At 36.6% G+C, this 16,704-nt stretch overlaps 1 protein-coding gene across 7 annotated transcripts in view; it reads left to right on the forward strand.

The window, feature by feature from the left end:
• The window catches only part of AKT3 (AKT serine/threonine kinase 3), a 281,315-nt gene that overhangs the window by 189,776 nt on the left and 74,835 nt on the right, over positions 1-16,704 (forward strand). For all 7 annotated transcript variants that reach the window (XR_009490745.1, XM_024975971.2, XM_059875195.1 and 4 more), the window contains 2 exons: positions 4,339-4,404; positions 4,862-4,930. Coding sequence is in view for 6 of the 7 variants with exons in the window: in XM_024975971.2 (XP_024831739.1) it covers positions 4,339-4,404; positions 4,862-4,930 (135 nt within the window). In the remaining variant the exon portion in view is untranslated. The remainder of the gene's footprint in view (positions 1-4,338; positions 4,405-4,861; positions 4,931-16,704) is intronic.

Below are 16,704 nucleotides of genomic sequence, written 5' to 3' on the forward strand. Positions count from 1 at the left end.
TCACCTGCAATAGGAGACATGGATTCAGTCCCTGGGTTGGGAACATCTCCTGGAGAAGGAAATGGTAACCCACTCCATTATTCTTGCCTGGGAAATCCCATGGACAGAGGAGCCTGGTGGGCTACAGTCCATGGGGTTGCAAGAGTCAGATACAACTTAATGACCAAACAACACCAAATACGACACCCTTTCTATGGGGAAAAATATATAGATTTCTGACATACGGCTTGTCAAAACAGAGCAGGTACATAATGATCACTTGTAGTCATTGTGGTTGATTAAGAATAAAGATACCAAGGTAAAATCTTTTCTCCCCTTTTCTCCCTGCTTCCCCACCTCCTTCATCTTCTCCTCTAGGCCTCATTCATAGCTCTGGATTATTTTTTTTTTAAATGCTTTAGATGTCATGTATTTTGATTTCAACCAGCTTCATGAAGTCAGTCTTTAAACTCTTGTGGTCAAAATGGAGAAAATAATGTGAACAGAGTTAAAGTGTACCTGGTTAAGTTGCTACTGAGTTGTTGGAAATGACCATTGGTGTTGGACTTAGATGAGATCAGTCTTGACCTTTTCACCTGCAGTTTGAGCAGCTTAACTTCTGTGAACCTCAGTTACCTCATATAAAATGGGAATAATCAAAGACACCTGCTCAGTTACTACAAGGATTAAAGCAGACGACACCCTTGGTGCCCGCAGTGATCGAGATGTTCTCTTCTGTTTCTCTGTCATCATTTGCTCCTTGTTCACCTCCCGCCAAAAACTGAACTACCAAAAAGCAATAAGTGGGGAGAATGAAAAGGAGAATTTTAGACCATGTTTGGTAAAGGGTAGTGATAAATTAGAGAGGATTGGAAAAATGAGTATGAGGAAGACTATTCTTCTGTGTCATGTTTGCAAAAAATCCGTGAAAAATTCCATTCTCCCTAAGCTGCTTTCTATGAAAGAAATTAGATTTTAAAATTCATTAGTCTTTTGCCATGGATGAATATATATGAAACTAAATTTCGAAAGCTTTTTCATGAAAACATTTTACTTATATACCCAAGCACTCTTTATTTGTAATCATGATCAACAAATGGATTTTTAGAAAAGCATCATATTGTTTTAGCCCCTACGTTTTATCACTGTTATTTATAACTTTTTGTTTTGACATGTTGCTTTTAACTGTAATTAAAAATTATTGACATCTGTGTTTATTTTTTAGCTTATGCATACCTTATCTTCATAGCAGAAACTAATTAGTATGTGAAATACTGTACCATTAAATTTGCATTAAGGAGAAAATTTTAATTTGATCAGATGTAAAGTATGGTAGAAAATACATTTTATTACATAAAATATATGTACATGGTATTAATTCTGGTTTCATTCTTATAACAAAGAAATACTGTTTTAGCTTTTGCTTACCTACATCTTTACTTGACTCCTTTAATGTGGTTAGGCAGATTACAGAATATAGGGAAAAAATAATCTTTCATGGAACTTACTAAGTGATTTAGAAAAATAACTATTACATGTAATGAGCTTGTTTCAACAAAATAGAATGAAATAGCTGGCAGAAATGTTAACTGAAGTGCTAGGATATCTTTTCCAAATGGGTTTCATACTTCTCTTTCTTTAGTCTTTTCCTAGTTTACTGCCTCAGATCACTTAAAATCCTAAAGCATAACTGGTAAATGTTGCCTTCTCTGACTGCATATAAAGTAATACTTCTGCTTTATCCTCTGTTGGAAGCATATAGCTGTTAGTTTTTCACTGTTAATTTTATATCTCAAAAATATTTCAAACACTTGTCTTGCTCCCAGTGCCACTGCAGTCATCCTAGCCATCCTACTTTCACTCTTACACTGCAGTTGTCTCCTAATTGATCACTCCTGTTTTGCTGTCCTTCTGAGAGGAGCCTGAGCAAGTTTAAAACCAGAAATCAGTTGTGTGCCCCAATCCCTCAGTCCTACACTATCATATTACTCAACCTGTGATCTTCCAGTAGCATTAATTTTCCTTCTTTACCCCACTTTCTCATAAGATCACTTATCAGAATTCATAATTATTTCTTAAATTGGGTTTGTATCAGTTTGATATGCATCAGTGTCTTCTCCACTAGCACGTCAACTCCATGAGCAAAAGAATCATATGTCTTTTAAGAAAATGATTTTATACTTGCACTGTTATTATTTAGTAAGTGCATGTCAAGGATTTCATTTTTTAATCAATGAATTCTGTTTTATAGCCCATAAAATAGCTACTTGTGTAATCCTTCAGTTCAGTTCAGTCGCTCAGTCATGTCCGACTCTTTGCGACCCCATGAATCACAGTATTTTGTATCCATTATTTGATTCTCATAAACTTTAGCATTCCCTTGTCTTCTTTGTTTTTTTCATTAATGCTGACTACCATCTGGCCAACTGGAATGGTAGCTCCAGGAGGGCAGGACTTTTGTCTGTGGTGTTCAGTATCCTGTCTTCAGTGGATAGAACAATACCCAGAGTATATTTGTTTCATATTTATTGAAAGAATAAATGATTGAATGAAAGTCCCACATATGTGACGTCTTGGAATTCATTCCTATGATAAACTGTTTAGTTCAACAAACATTTAACAACTACCTACTGTGTACTAATCATTATGGTAAGCGTTGTGGGTATAGAAATTAGTTCTGATATCATTTGTATTTATTATTTTTTATTAAGATGTTTGGTGTTCTAATTAATTTAAAATTTATGGTATGAGATGATTGTGGTTTTCATGTTGTTTGAGCATTTAAACCTGGTTCTTATTAACCAAATAAGACTTGAATGCTTTCTTACCCATACTTCATTCCCCTGGTTTTAAATACTATGTCATTACACTTTACTTAATTGAAAAAGACACATGTACCTAGAGCCTATTATACAGAGTGAAGTCAGTCAGAAAGAGAAAGACAAACACCGTATATTAATGCATACATATGGAACCTAGAAAGATGGTACTTATGATCCTAGGTACGGAGCAGCAAAAGAGACACAGACGTAAAGAACAGGCTTTTGGACTCGGTGCGAGAAGGAGAGGATGGGATGGTTTGAGAGAATAGCATTGAAACATACACATTACCATATGTCAATGCAAGTTTGACATATGAGGCAGGGCACCTAAAGCTGGTGCTCTGTGACAACCTGGAGGAGACAGGGTTGGGGGAGAGGAGGGAAGTTCAGGATGGAGGGGACGCATGTATACCTATGGCCAATTCATACTGATGTGTGACAGAGACCATGAGAGTATTGTAAAGTAAATCCTCCAAGTAAAACTAATTAAAAAAAAAAAAAAGAATTGGTCTCACTCTCTTGGAATGGCTTTTGGATTTTAGCATCTTTGATCATTCTGTTGCACGTTTATCTTCTAAATAAGGTCAGATGCTTTTATAAAGATTAATACAGTGTCCTAAAGTTTCTACTTCTTACTTATAATCTTGATTTGCTGGCAGTGTTAATCAATTGATCCAGCAAGGGCTTTGTTTAGGATCTTGGCAGAAGCAGAGACCAGAGATGTTGTGTTAGTTTCAGCATTTATCTTCCTTTCCTTTCTTCTTTAAAATAGTATTATTTTTGAGATAGGCAACATTTTTCCAGTTCTCCATGTTGAAGAAAATCTTCCCTAGTTCACTTTTGATGTCAAGATGAAATTTATGTACAAAATTGGGGAAATACAGTCTTAGTGTATTTTTGGCTTTAGATATATCCAGATCTTGAAAGTGTCCTAGAATAGGCTATGACCTTTTTTTTTTTTTTTTTAAAGAAAAGCATGCTAAAAAGCCACAAAACAAAAATATACAGTTTTATACTATTTTTGTTTCTGAAATGTATAATTTAGAATTAAACCTTTTAATGTGTACTGTGTTCCTCTTTTCAATAACTTATTTTTCTTTTAGGTAGAAGACTTACCAATTCTATGATCTTTACTGAAATATATCCTTTGTATCCCCCTGAATACAATGTAATACAAACATGGAAATAATAACTACTCCATGCCTAGCTGTTAACTTACAGGACATTCTCTTGAAGGGGAAACGCTTACTATTTCATTTTCTGTGTCCCTGGTAATTTTTGCTTATTATTATATCATTATTGATATACTTTGATAAAGTATGACTGAGTTTATACATGATAGCCATCTGATTTAAATCACTAATTTGAATTTTTTTTTTTTTGGTAGAAAAGAAGCTAAGCAATAAAGGAGCATGTGTTTAAAATCTTTTTCTGTGTCTGGGTTTAATCTCTTCTGGTCTTAGAGAAATAGTGAAATTTTTATATTATTTGTGCTCGGAACATATATTAAAAGTTTACTTGCCTTTTTCTTTTGTAGGATGAAGTGGCGCACACTTTAACTGAAAGCAGAGTATTAAAGAACACTAGACATCCCTTTTTAACAGTAAGTGAATAGAGGAAAGATGTTACAATCATAACATCTTATATTTAAGGGAGTTTTATTATAGCAATTAAGTATGAAAAATAACATTTTCAGTCACATTTATTTAGGTATGCCATTTTCTTTGATTTGCAAAGTTCTTGTGTGTTCCTGGTCCCAATGAAGTGTTTTAAGATTAAAAATAACAGATAGACTTTCAAAAGGAAGAAACTTTTGAGAGTTAGGATTGTTTTACTAATAATTATAATTTTAGTTTTTCCCAAAATAATGCCCATTGCTGATCTTCACAAAATTTGTTTTATATTTCTCATAAATTTTTATTTAAGTGTTCTTAAAGGAATAAATAGACTCTTAAGGAACATAAACAATTTATCAATCACACTTACTGTTTCTAAGTGTTCTATTTTTGATACTGTTGTAAAAATGTAGGATTATAACATGTTTTCTTTTTCATTTCAAGTCCCTGAAATATTCCTTCCAGACAAAAGACCGTTTATGTTTTGTGATGGAATATGTTAATGGGGGAGAGGTGAGTCAAGTATAACCAACACTTGCGTGTGCATGGTAGTATTGTTTTTCTCAATTATTTACAAGTTGTAATGTAATAGTTCTCTACTTCTTGATAGAGATTTGATAGCTCTCTACTATTTTAGTAAATGAGAGCCGAATAATTTTTAATGAAATATAATGATCATTTATTTTTTTAACTAGCAATACTTTATGTAGAGGGAAGCATAATCAATTCTTCTAAATTTTTTAAATGTAAATTTTACTACAGATAGTGATTTTTAAAATCATGGTTTTTAATTTTGAAAACCAGACATATAGGGTTTATAATGCTTTACATAGTTCTTCTGCAAGTTTTTGTGAAACTTGTAAATTATTTCACCCATTTTAAACTTGGTTTAACAATAGGCCATAGGTACATTGCAGTTGAGTTTTCTCTTCTACATAGTAGTTCCATTTCACACCAGTCAGAATGGCTGCGATCCAAAAGTCTACAAATAATAAATGCTGGAGAGGGTGTGGAGAAAAGGGAACCCTCTTACACTGTTGGTGGGAATGCAAACTAGTACAGCCACCATGGAGAACAGTGTGGAGATTCCTTAAAAAACTGGAAATAGAACTGCCTTATGATCCAACAACCCCACTGCTGGGCATACACACTGAGGAAACCAGAAGGGAAAGAGACACATGTACCCCAATGTTCATCGCAGCACTGTTTATAATAGCCAGGACATGGAAGCAACCTAGATGTCCATCAGCAGATGAATGGATAAGAAAGCTGTGGTACATATACACAATGGAGTATTACTCAGCCATTAAAAAGAATACATTTGAATCAGTTCTAATGAGGTGGATGAAACTGGAGCCTATTATACAGAGTGAAGTAAGCCAGAAGGAAAAACATAAATACAGTATACTAACGCATATATATGGAATTTAGAAAGATGGTAACAATAACCCGGTGTACGAGACAGCAAAAGAGACACTGATGTATAGAACAGTCTTATGGACTCTGTGGGAGAGGGAGAGGGTGGGACGATTTGGGAGAATGGCAATGAAACATGTAAAATATCATGTAGGAAACGAGTTGCCAGTCCAGGTTCGATGCACGATGCTGGATGCTTGGGGCTGGTGCACTGGGACGGCCCAGAGGGATGGTATGGGGAGGGAGGAGGGAGGAGGGTTCGGGATGGGGAACACATGTATACCTGTGGCGGATTCATTTTGATATTTGGCAAAACTAATACAATTATGTAAAGTTTAAAAATAAAATAAAATTAGAAAAAACAGAAAAACAAAATGCCATTTAAAAAAAAAAAAGAGTAACCTTGACTGTATTTAGATGATTTTTTAGTTTTGAAGAGAAATTCAATCATTTTAGTAGTATATTTCACCTTTTCCTTTATTCTTTATCCTTTTTCCTATTTTTCATCAAAATCAATGCAAGGGGAAAATGTAGTTTATTGGAAATATTTCACATTGTTAGTATTCTGGAATTTAATTCTTAAATAGGGGCCTTTATCTCACAGACTTTAAAATAGTCTTATTACCTGAAAGACAAGAAGGAAGGAGAGGGAAGGAAGAAGGGAGGAAAAGAGGGAGGGAGGGAGAGGGAAAGAGGAAAAGGAAGAAATAAGGGAAGGAGGGAAAGAGAGGGAGGAAGGAAAAAGGGAAAGAGGTAAGGAAAGAAGAAGCAATTATCCTCTATAGCATGTTTTCTGCTATTGAATTATCTGACTTACAGGAATTAGTTCATTGCAAAAAATTCATTCTTTAATTTGGTAAACACATTTTGAGTGCCTTGGCAGTGTGAGTTTATCAAACTGTGTTAAGAGTTTATAATTTATCTTATAACTGTGTTATAAATTAGAATATAGTGAAAGACCTAAGTGTTGTTAATAAATTCATAAAAGAAAATATGTTATGAATGGATATAGTGTTTAGGTTAGGCTTAATGCAATTCCAACAGGGGGACTGATTTGAGAGGATATTTCAGGCAGAGAGGATGATGTGAGCAAAATCACTGGTAAGCAAGCAGAGAGGAACAAGTTGAGTAGTTAGAATTTAGTAATCCAGGCATTCTGAACTGGACCCTTGTCAGTCAGATTTTGTCTGAGAAAATAAAAAGAAGACGGGTGTCATAGAATATATAGGATTGATCTGTCTTAACAGTTCATTAATTGAATGTGGGTAGAAAAGCATTTGGTTGGGATCACGGAGAATTAATATATGTAGTGAACTTATGACGGAGAAGGCGATGGCACCCCACTCCAGTACTCTTGCTTAGAAAATCCCATGGATGGAGGAGCCTGCTAGGCTGCATTCCACGGGGTCATGAAGAGTCGGACACAACTGAGCGGCTTCACTTTCACTTTTCACTCTCATGCATTGGAGAAGGAAATGGCAACCCACTCCAGTGTTCTTGCCTGGAGAATCCCAGGGATGGGGGAGCCTGGTGGGCTGCCGTCTATGGGGTAGCACAGAGTCTTACATGACTGAAGCGACTTAGCAGCAGCAGAAGCAGCAGTGAACTTATGAAGAGTGTGTTAAGAGTAAAATTATAAATTTGGTTTTAAAAAGCTTTTTCCTAAGGTTCCAAGAAATACGTATATGGAAATACCACAGAGAATAAATATGGGTCAGAATATGGATACAGATTTGGGAGCCATTACCATAAAGATTGTAATTTAAGTTATGGAGGTGAATATTTCCTATTTTATAGGAAATTAAAATTGGTGAAGTCTCTATGTTAGTATCTATCAAAATTAAAAATGCACATATTCTGGGACCCAGCAATTTCACTTCCAAGAGATATACTTAACATATTCGTGCAGTGAAATACTTTATATTCATTAAAAAGAATGATGTCACCCAATATGGGCTGAGACAATGCAATTTCTAAGATATGTTATGAAATAAGAAAAGCAAGATGCAGACAGAATATAAAGTATGCTACTCTCTTTTAAAGTAAGACCACATATGTGTGCATATATGGCTGTGTCTACATTGACTGTCCCTGAATTATGTACTGGACATTAGTGCTTACCTTCAGGAAGGCAAACTGAATCACTGGGGAAAAGATGGGAGGAAGTCCGATTTTTCACTTTATTCTTGGGCATCTTCTGTATTTTGTATCAAAGGTGTATATTAAAGTTGAAGGAAGAAACAGGTAGGCAGATGGATGGATGACCAGTGGAGGGAATATTATACGGGGAAATGATAAAGTGCAGGCAGAAAGTTGGAGAAGCACTCTTAAATTATAGAAATACTCTTAAACAGTATCATGTGTTTGTATCTATCATACAATTAGCGCATTGCTTTATAATTATTTACATATCTGTCCTTCCTACTGGGCTCAAAGCTCCCTAAAGACTTACCCACTGGTGCAACCCTGCACCTAGCACACCACCTGACACATAGTAGGGACTTGGCGCTTACTGGAGGTTTTGAATGAGCAAGTAAGTGAATGGATGAAACGTTTCCCTCCAGGAACAGGGATAAAATAAGTTAGAAAAGTGGTTAACTAAGGACATCCCTGGTGGCCCAGTGGTTAAGACTCTGTCTTCCAATTAAGGGACACAGGTTCAATTCCTTCTTGGGGAACTAAGACCCCACATACCACAGGGCAACTAAACCCGCATGCACCAACTGAGACTTGAAGCAGCCAAATAAATGATTTTTTTTGAAAACTGGTAAAACAGGAACTACTGAGAAGTAGGAAGAAAAATAGAAAGTAATATGGTACATAGGTTCTTTAGAAGAAATGCTGAAAATGTATTTTCAGGAGAACCTATCTTTTTGTGTATTTATAAAATATTTATTTATTGAGAATGAGCAGAGTACTCTGGTAGATAAGTGGGCGTACAGATCTGAATTAAGCATAACTCTTACTCTAAAAGAGTTTATGGTCTAGTGGGGAAGATAAGGTATAAAATTTATACTAAGTGTAAAAGTGATAATTATCTCTGGTATGAGAAGTATATAGATTAAGGACCATGGGACTTCATAGGAAAGAAGGGAGAGTTTTAGATGGTGAGATGAAGGGAAGCTGCCTGGAGCTTAGTAGAGGGAGCTAGTGTCACTCATACTTCTGCTCTAAACCTTGAGTACGTAGACAATTAATCAATTGATGATTGTTAAAAAATATTTTCTTAGACAGAAGCAGATTTCCAAGCTGGCCAGATGGTTTTCTTACTCATTGAAATGCCTACACTATTTCTCTTGTTTGGCATTTCTTCTCCTATTTCAGAACTTCTGTTTTAGGTATGTGCTATAGATAAAAACTAAGGACTTCCCTGGTGGCTCAGACAATAAAGCGTCTGTCTACAATGCGGGAGACCCGGGTTCGATCCCTGGGTTGGGAAGATCTGCTGGAGAAGGAAATGGCAATCCACTCCAGTACTTTTGCCTGGAAGATCCCATGGACAGAGGAGCCTGGTAGGCTGCACTCCATGGGGTCGCAAAGAGTCGGACACAACTGAGCGACTTCATTTATAGATAAAAACTAAATTATTTTATGTATTGAAGCAGGTATACTTTTATATGGTAATGTAATTTTACATCCATGTATAGTAACTATAGAATTGCCATAAATATAAAAAATGGAAATATAATTATGTTTACATGATTTTTATAAAAATGAAAGTTTTGTATGTGTAATCTGCCAGTTTTTTTATTCTTTTAGGTTATCAAATATGCTTTTAAATGCATTTTATACATTTTAATATGTGCTTTATAAACACATACAAATATTTATTTAATTCTTGGAACTTGATGGGGTTATTTCAGTTCTTAAGTTTTTCTGAGAAGCAAATCTGTACTCAGTGTATGCTTATGGTGACTTATGTTATTTTGGTGAATTGTTGGTACTCACCCAAATGGCAGCATCCTCAAATCTCTTCTGTCCAGTGTTTGCTCTGAGATAGGCTTCTTTAGTGGACCCACTGAAGTTAATTAGTAACTAGCTGAGTTTTACTCAATTCATACTTATTGTCTGATGATTTTCAATTAGCCATAGCAGTCTTCTAGCATATATTTTGGAATGTTTATTTTGAAATGTAAGTACAGCAGCTGAGACATTTCTTTATACTTTCTTCACATTTTTGTGAATATTTGAACTTCTTTCAGCCTAATAGATGGCACAAGAGTTTAGCATGCTTGTGGCTATGCTTGTATGTTCCTATATTTGCCAATATTGTTTAAAGTGCTACATAATCTTGGTGGGAATAGATTATGAGAGAAATACTGGTTGTGAACAATCCTTATAGGCGTGTCAGTACGGTGGATTCACATCATCATTTATATGAATTCAGAGAAATAGGCTTAGCAACAGATAACAGATAGGAATGAAGGAGGGAGGAGGGAGGGGAAGAAAAGAGAGTGGAAAGGAAGCAAGGAAGAAACTGGTGATTCTGCCATTGCTCTTGCTAAGCATATTCAGAGTAACCTCAGTATGAGAGAGAAACTGCTGTTCTTCTACTCCACATCAGTTTCTACTTGCCATCCTCGGAGTTTCATGGGATATAAATTCTAGTGCTTAAAAATGCATAGTTTTTATAAAACATTGTCATTAAGTGGATGGTAAGTATGGATGGGCCTCCAAAGAAACTAGCGTTTCAGTGCTAGAGGAAAAACTGTGCTAGCTTAACTATGATGAGACAGCAAATTGGCCTTCAGTGTAATGCCTTCCTAAGGAATTTCCAAGGGTGGTTTTGGTTTACTTGATGGTTTATATGTTAAGTTCAGAACCCACTCCAGTATAATCCATTTGCCTATTAAATATTTAATGAGCAATTATAATGAGTTGGACACAGAGGATGTAGAAATAAGGGAAATATGGTACTTTCCTTGAGAAGATGAGTGTCTACTTGCAGACAAGAAAATATGCATATTCAGTGTCATTATTGCTATGAAAACACTGGTTGTTATGGGATACAGAGAATGTGGATTTGAATCAGTCCAAAAGGAAGAGAAAGGAAGGGGGAGAATGGCATGGTCAGAAACACTTCTTCAAGTAGTTGGCTGAGCCAAGTCTTAATGGTGACTGTAAGTTACATAAGTAAGGATGAGAGGGAGAGCATTCCTACATGGAGAAAATAGAATGTTTAGAATGTGGGAGCTCATGCAAGCTCTGCTCTACCTCCCCAGATGTAGCATGGTATGAATGACGCACAGAATCCTGCAGAGAAAACCCAGAAGAATGCGACCAGGTAGTTAGGGTCATGTTAGGCCAGATCTCTCCCAGGTAGTTTAGATTTTATCCTGAATGCAGTGAAGCAACATGGAAGAATTTCTGTATGAAATGTTTTAGAAGGAAGACTTTGGTAATGGTACGAGGCTTGTATTGGGAAAGATAAAATTGGATGCAGAGAAATGGCTTAGAAGCTACTGCAGGTGGAAGGTTTAGGTAACCTGTTCAAAAAATGATAAGTAGTTAACTGAGGCAATATTAGTGAGAAGGAATCAAATTCTAAATGCTGTTCAGGTATAGGATTAATGGGATTTAATGACTGAAAGGAGAGAAGGGAAAACATCACACAGTTTCCTATTTGCTGTTTGGATAATTTGTATGGGTACTGGGCTATTTGTAAAATCAGGGAACAGTAAAAGGAATTATTCCTGAGTTGATCATCCTGTATGTGAGGTACCTCAAGGGAATCTGAAGGAGGTGGGAGAGTTAGGTTAGAGATACAAATAGAGTTCAGCAGCAATGCTGAAACCAAGGAAGGGAAGATGTCCAGTATGAGAATAATGTGTAGTTCAAAAGATCAATGGCTAAGAATGATGCCTGAATATACCAACATTGGACAGATTGGTGATAAGAGAAGCCTAAGGAGGATACTGGGTAGAAGCAGCCAGACAAGAGAAGTCTTAGAAGTTCAGTTCAGTTGAGTTGAGTTGCTCAGTCATGTCTGACTCTTTGCAACTCCATGGACTGGGACTGCAGCACGCCAGGCTTCCCTGTCCATCACCAACTCCTGAAGCTTACTCAAACTTATGTCCATGGAGTTGATGATGCCATCCAACCATCTTATCCTCTGTCGTCCCTTTCTCCTCCCACCTAAAATCTTTCCCACTATCAGGGTCTTTCCAGTGAGTCGGTTCTTTGCAACAGGTGGCCGAAGTATTGGAGTTTCAGCTTCAGCATCAGTCTTTCCCGTGAATATTCAGGACTGATTTCCTTGAGGATAGACTGGTTGGATCTCCCTGCAGTCCAAGAGACTCAAGAGTCTTCTCCAACACCACAGTCTCCACAGTTCAAAAGCATTACAGTTTTGAACACCACAGTTCAAAAGCATCAATTCTCTGATGTTCAGCTGTCTTTATATAAAGCCTTAGAGGTTAAGGGAAGTATATTGAGTGTAAGAGTGAAGATACACAACTTAAAGATAGCAATTGAATTCATTGGATTTGACATCTACTACTAGTTCCACTGGAGAAGGGATAGGCTACCCACTCCAGTATTCTTGGGCTTCCCTTGTGGCTTAGCTGGTAAAGAATCTACCTGCAAAGCAGGAGACCTGGATTCGATCTCTGGGTTGGGAAGATCCCCTAGAGAAGGGAAAGGCTACCCACTCAAGTATTCTGGCCTAGAGAATTGCATGGACTATATAGTTATGTCCAACTCAAAGAGTTGGACACGACTGAGTGGCTTTCACTTTCACTAGTTCCTAAGCAGAGTACCATGAATTCTTTTTTTTATGGCTTGATGAGTGATATATACCTTGACTATACAAGGGTTGGTTTGGAGCTCAGTAGAACAAGGTTGTGATGGTTCGGTGCAGCGTTTGGTAGACAGTAAATCAGCACATGGAGAACTGATTATAAAAACACTCTAATAATGTGACCCATCACACTGCTGCTAACATATCCAAGCCACTCTCTTTTTGTAGCTTGTGTGGGGGTGTGTGTGTACGCACACTCAATCGTGTCTGACTCTCTGCAACCCCATGGGCCATAGCCCACCAGGCCTCTCTGTCCATGGGCTTTTCCAGGCAAGAATACTGGAGTGGGTTGCCATTTCCTTCTACAGGGGATCTTCCTGACCAGGGATCGAACCCACATCTCTTGCATCTCCTGCACTGCCAGATGGGTTCTTTACCAGCTGTAACTTCAGTTCAGTTCAGTTCAGTCATGTCTGACTGTTTGCAACCCCTTGAATCACAGCACGCCAGGCCTCCCTGTCCATCACCCACTCCTGAAGTCTCAAATTTATATGAGAAGCAGAAAACTATGGTGGGGCGGGGGAGGGAGGCAAGGAGGGGAGTAAACTGAAAACTGTTCAGTTTGATTTAGAATGTCTTTACTTAGGACTCTTTACCAAAATCCTTACTCATGGCCTTATTTCTTTCAGATCTATAAAACAAACCTCTATAATATATCAAACCTCTATGAATCCTTCTCCAGGATACAATCTCCTAGAGATTGATAAGAGATTGATTAGTGGGGAAAGGAAAATGATTACATAGAAATTTTAGTCATTTGATAAATTTTTCACATTCTTCTATATTCTATATATCTGGGCACAAATAAAGCTAACATTTTCAGTTGTTTACTATTTTTGTCCATATTTTAGCTCATTGTACACTCTATAGTAAGTCCTTTGATAAAATTCATTTTATTTTTTGCATATGACTTCTAGTTTCATGCCAATCTTGAGAGTCTCTCATACTTATTTTAGATTCTCATTATCTTGCTGGCGTTTTGTCTTCAATGATCTCATTTTAAATTCACATGAGACAGAAGTGCCGGCAGTCAGCATTCTAGATCTACTTACTAATTTATGGAGGTGTGATTTGGGTGACTTTTAAATTAAAAGTATCATTTCATATTCATAGTGATTTTTAAAATTTTACTAAGTTTACAGATGTATGAATATCTTTATTGTCAGAAGTCTGACAAGTAACTTCTTTGCTAACCATTTTCGTTATTAGTGTATTACATAGGTTTTATCAGAGTTGTATTGTTTTCACCCAGAGCTTTTCTACAAAGTGTCAAGCCAAGAAGGATGCATTATAATATTCACATTAGTACATAAAGTTCAAGGCAAAGTACATTTGGGAATGTCTTTACTATGTAATTTTGTATTTCAAGGCTGCTGTGCTGTGCTTGGTTGCTCAGTCGTGTCTGACTCTTTGTGACCCCATGAACTGTAGCCCACCAGGCTCCTCTATCCGTGAAACTCTCCAGGCAAGAATACTGGAGTAGGTTGCCGTGGCCTCCTCCAGGGGATCTTCCCAACCCAGGAATCGAACCTAGGTCTCCCACATTGTAGGCGGATTCTTTACCATCTGAGCCACCAGGGAAGCCCATATTTCAATGCTAAATCCCCAAAGTTCAATAAACCAGTATATCTCTGCTTGTGAAGTAATAATCCAAAGACTCATCTAGGCTCAACATCTAAGTTGCTTATTTTTATATCTAGAATATCAGATGAAGTGGGTGAAGCTTCAGGAGCTGACTGGGCATTTATCTGTTTTCACAATTTTTTTCCTTGTGGTTATGGCACAGGGTGGCAATTTCAGTGTAATCACACTTTTTGTACAAAAATTTCTTGTGAATATTCCAGTACAAATCTTTGTGTGGAAGTATAGTTTCAGTTGCCTTGGGTGAATATCTAGGAATACAATTTCTGTGTCATTTGGTATGTTCAACTTAATAAGAAACTGCCAAATTGTACCATTTTGCATTTCTAGGATATTATTTAACATCATTGCCACACTTGGCGTGGTTGGTCTTTCTTATTTACCTCTTCTTTTGGATGTGTAATGGCATCTTACAGTTTTAGTTTGAATTTCCTGAATTATTAATGGTATTGAACATGCTTTCCTGTGCTGATTTGCCATGTTGTGTCTTCTTTATTGAAGTATCTGTTAAAATCTTTGGTCATGTTTTGATTGGGTTGTTTGTTTTCTTAATATTGAGTAGTCAGACTTCTGTATATTGTTTGCAAGTACTTTATCTTTTATATGTTTTGCAAATAGTTTCTCCTAGTCTGTGTTCTGCCGTTTCATTTTTTAGTGGGAAATTTTTTTCCCTGTGTTTATTTTTGCTTAAATCCATTGTTTAGAAGTCATATTGTTCATATGTAATTTATATTCAGTAAAATTTACCACTTGTATTAGTGAGTTTTGACAGATGTGTTGTTTACCAATACCACAATCATGATATGGAACAGTTCTATCATTGTAACGTCTTTCATACTCCTTTACAATCAGTTTCCACCATCACCTCCTATCCTTCTAACCACTGATGTGCTTTCTTACTTCAGCTCAGTTCAGTTCAGTTCAGTTCAGTTGCTCAATCGTGTCCGACTCTTTGCGACCCCATGAGTCGCAGCACGCCAGGCCTCCCTGTCCGTCACCAACTCCCGGAGTTCACTCAGACTCATGTCCATCAAGTTGGTGATGCCATCCAGCCATCTCATCCTCTTGTTTTGAAGCACAAAACTTTTAAATTAGATGAAATACAATTTATCAGTGTTTTTCTTTTGTAGTTTACAGATATGGGATTTAATTTAAAACATTTTTTCCTAACCCAGCTTTGTTAAGATTTACTCCTATGTTTCTTCTAGAAATGTTAATAGTTTTTAGAATTATATTTAGTTTGTAATCCACTTCAAGTTAATTTTTGCTTATGGTATTAAAGAATCAAGGTTCAATTTTTTTGCAACTGGATATTTAATTGAAAAAATATTTGTTGAAAATAGGACTGTGTTAAGGCAGTATGTGATTTTAAGTCTATGTTAAACAGGAACAGATCTTGTGGGGCAAAATATAACCTTGTAGTTTCTCCAATAAATAAGCTTGTATCTGATTAGCATGGGTGATTTCAGACATATGATAAACAGATAAGCACAGATTTTTTTTTTTTTTTTTTTCCTTTTAAAGTTAAGAGTATATAAACATTCTGGACAGTTTTGCAAAGTCCAATAAAATTACATATAAACAAATCAGACACAGTTTCATTCAGTAGCATCATGATTTGAAATACTTAAGCATGAAGTGATTTCTCATGCTTGACCCCCAGATATTTGTTACAGTTGTATTCCTAAACTCAAAATTTAAGGTACTCACTATCTGCCCTTTAAAAACAATTGGGGCTGTTGACTTGTAGTTTTTCTCTCATGGTTAAAATTCATTTAAAACAGTTTAGTGAGTCTAGAAATTCTTTTTACTTGTAGCGGTATCTTGCCTGCCTCATATTTTTCCTGATTAACTTTTTCATAATTCTCAATAAAGTGGCAAAAGAGAAAAGACTCCAGGGGCTGATCTTTTCTGCTGGTGCAGATGGGTGACTTAGTGCATCAACTCAGGTGTTCTGGACTTTCTTGGTATGTTGTTGTTACATATTGGCAAGAACTTTAGGTCTTGAAAGACTTCTATAAGTCTACAAATAGAGTAAGTCTACAGATAGAGTAAACGAAAAAAGTGGGCTTCCCTGGTGGCCCAGTGGTAAAGAACCTGCCTGCCAATGCAGGAGTCATGGGTTTGATCCCTGGATGGGGAAGATCCCCTGGAGAAGGAAATGGCAACCCACTCCAGTATTCTTGCCTGGGAAATCTCATGGCCTGAGGAGCCTGGTGGACTACAGTTCATGGGGTCGCAAAGAGTCTGACAAGACTTAGCAACTAAAACAACAAAATTTTTTTGAAAAGTATTTGTTGAAAAAGCTGTTTTTCTCTCATTGAATTACCCTGACACCTCTGATCTGTGTCCATCAGTCCATATGCTTTATCTCACTGTCTTTAGTACTTTTGCTTTAGAGTATTGAGGCAATTTTGAGTCTTCCAATTTT

The sequence above is a fragment of the Bos taurus genome, chromosome 16 (assembly GCF_002263795.3).
Source record: "Bos taurus isolate L1 Dominette 01449 registration number 42190680 breed Hereford chromosome 16, ARS-UCD2.0, whole genome shotgun sequence".
Classification (NCBI taxonomy): Eukaryota; Metazoa; Chordata; class Mammalia; order Artiodactyla; family Bovidae; genus Bos; species Bos taurus.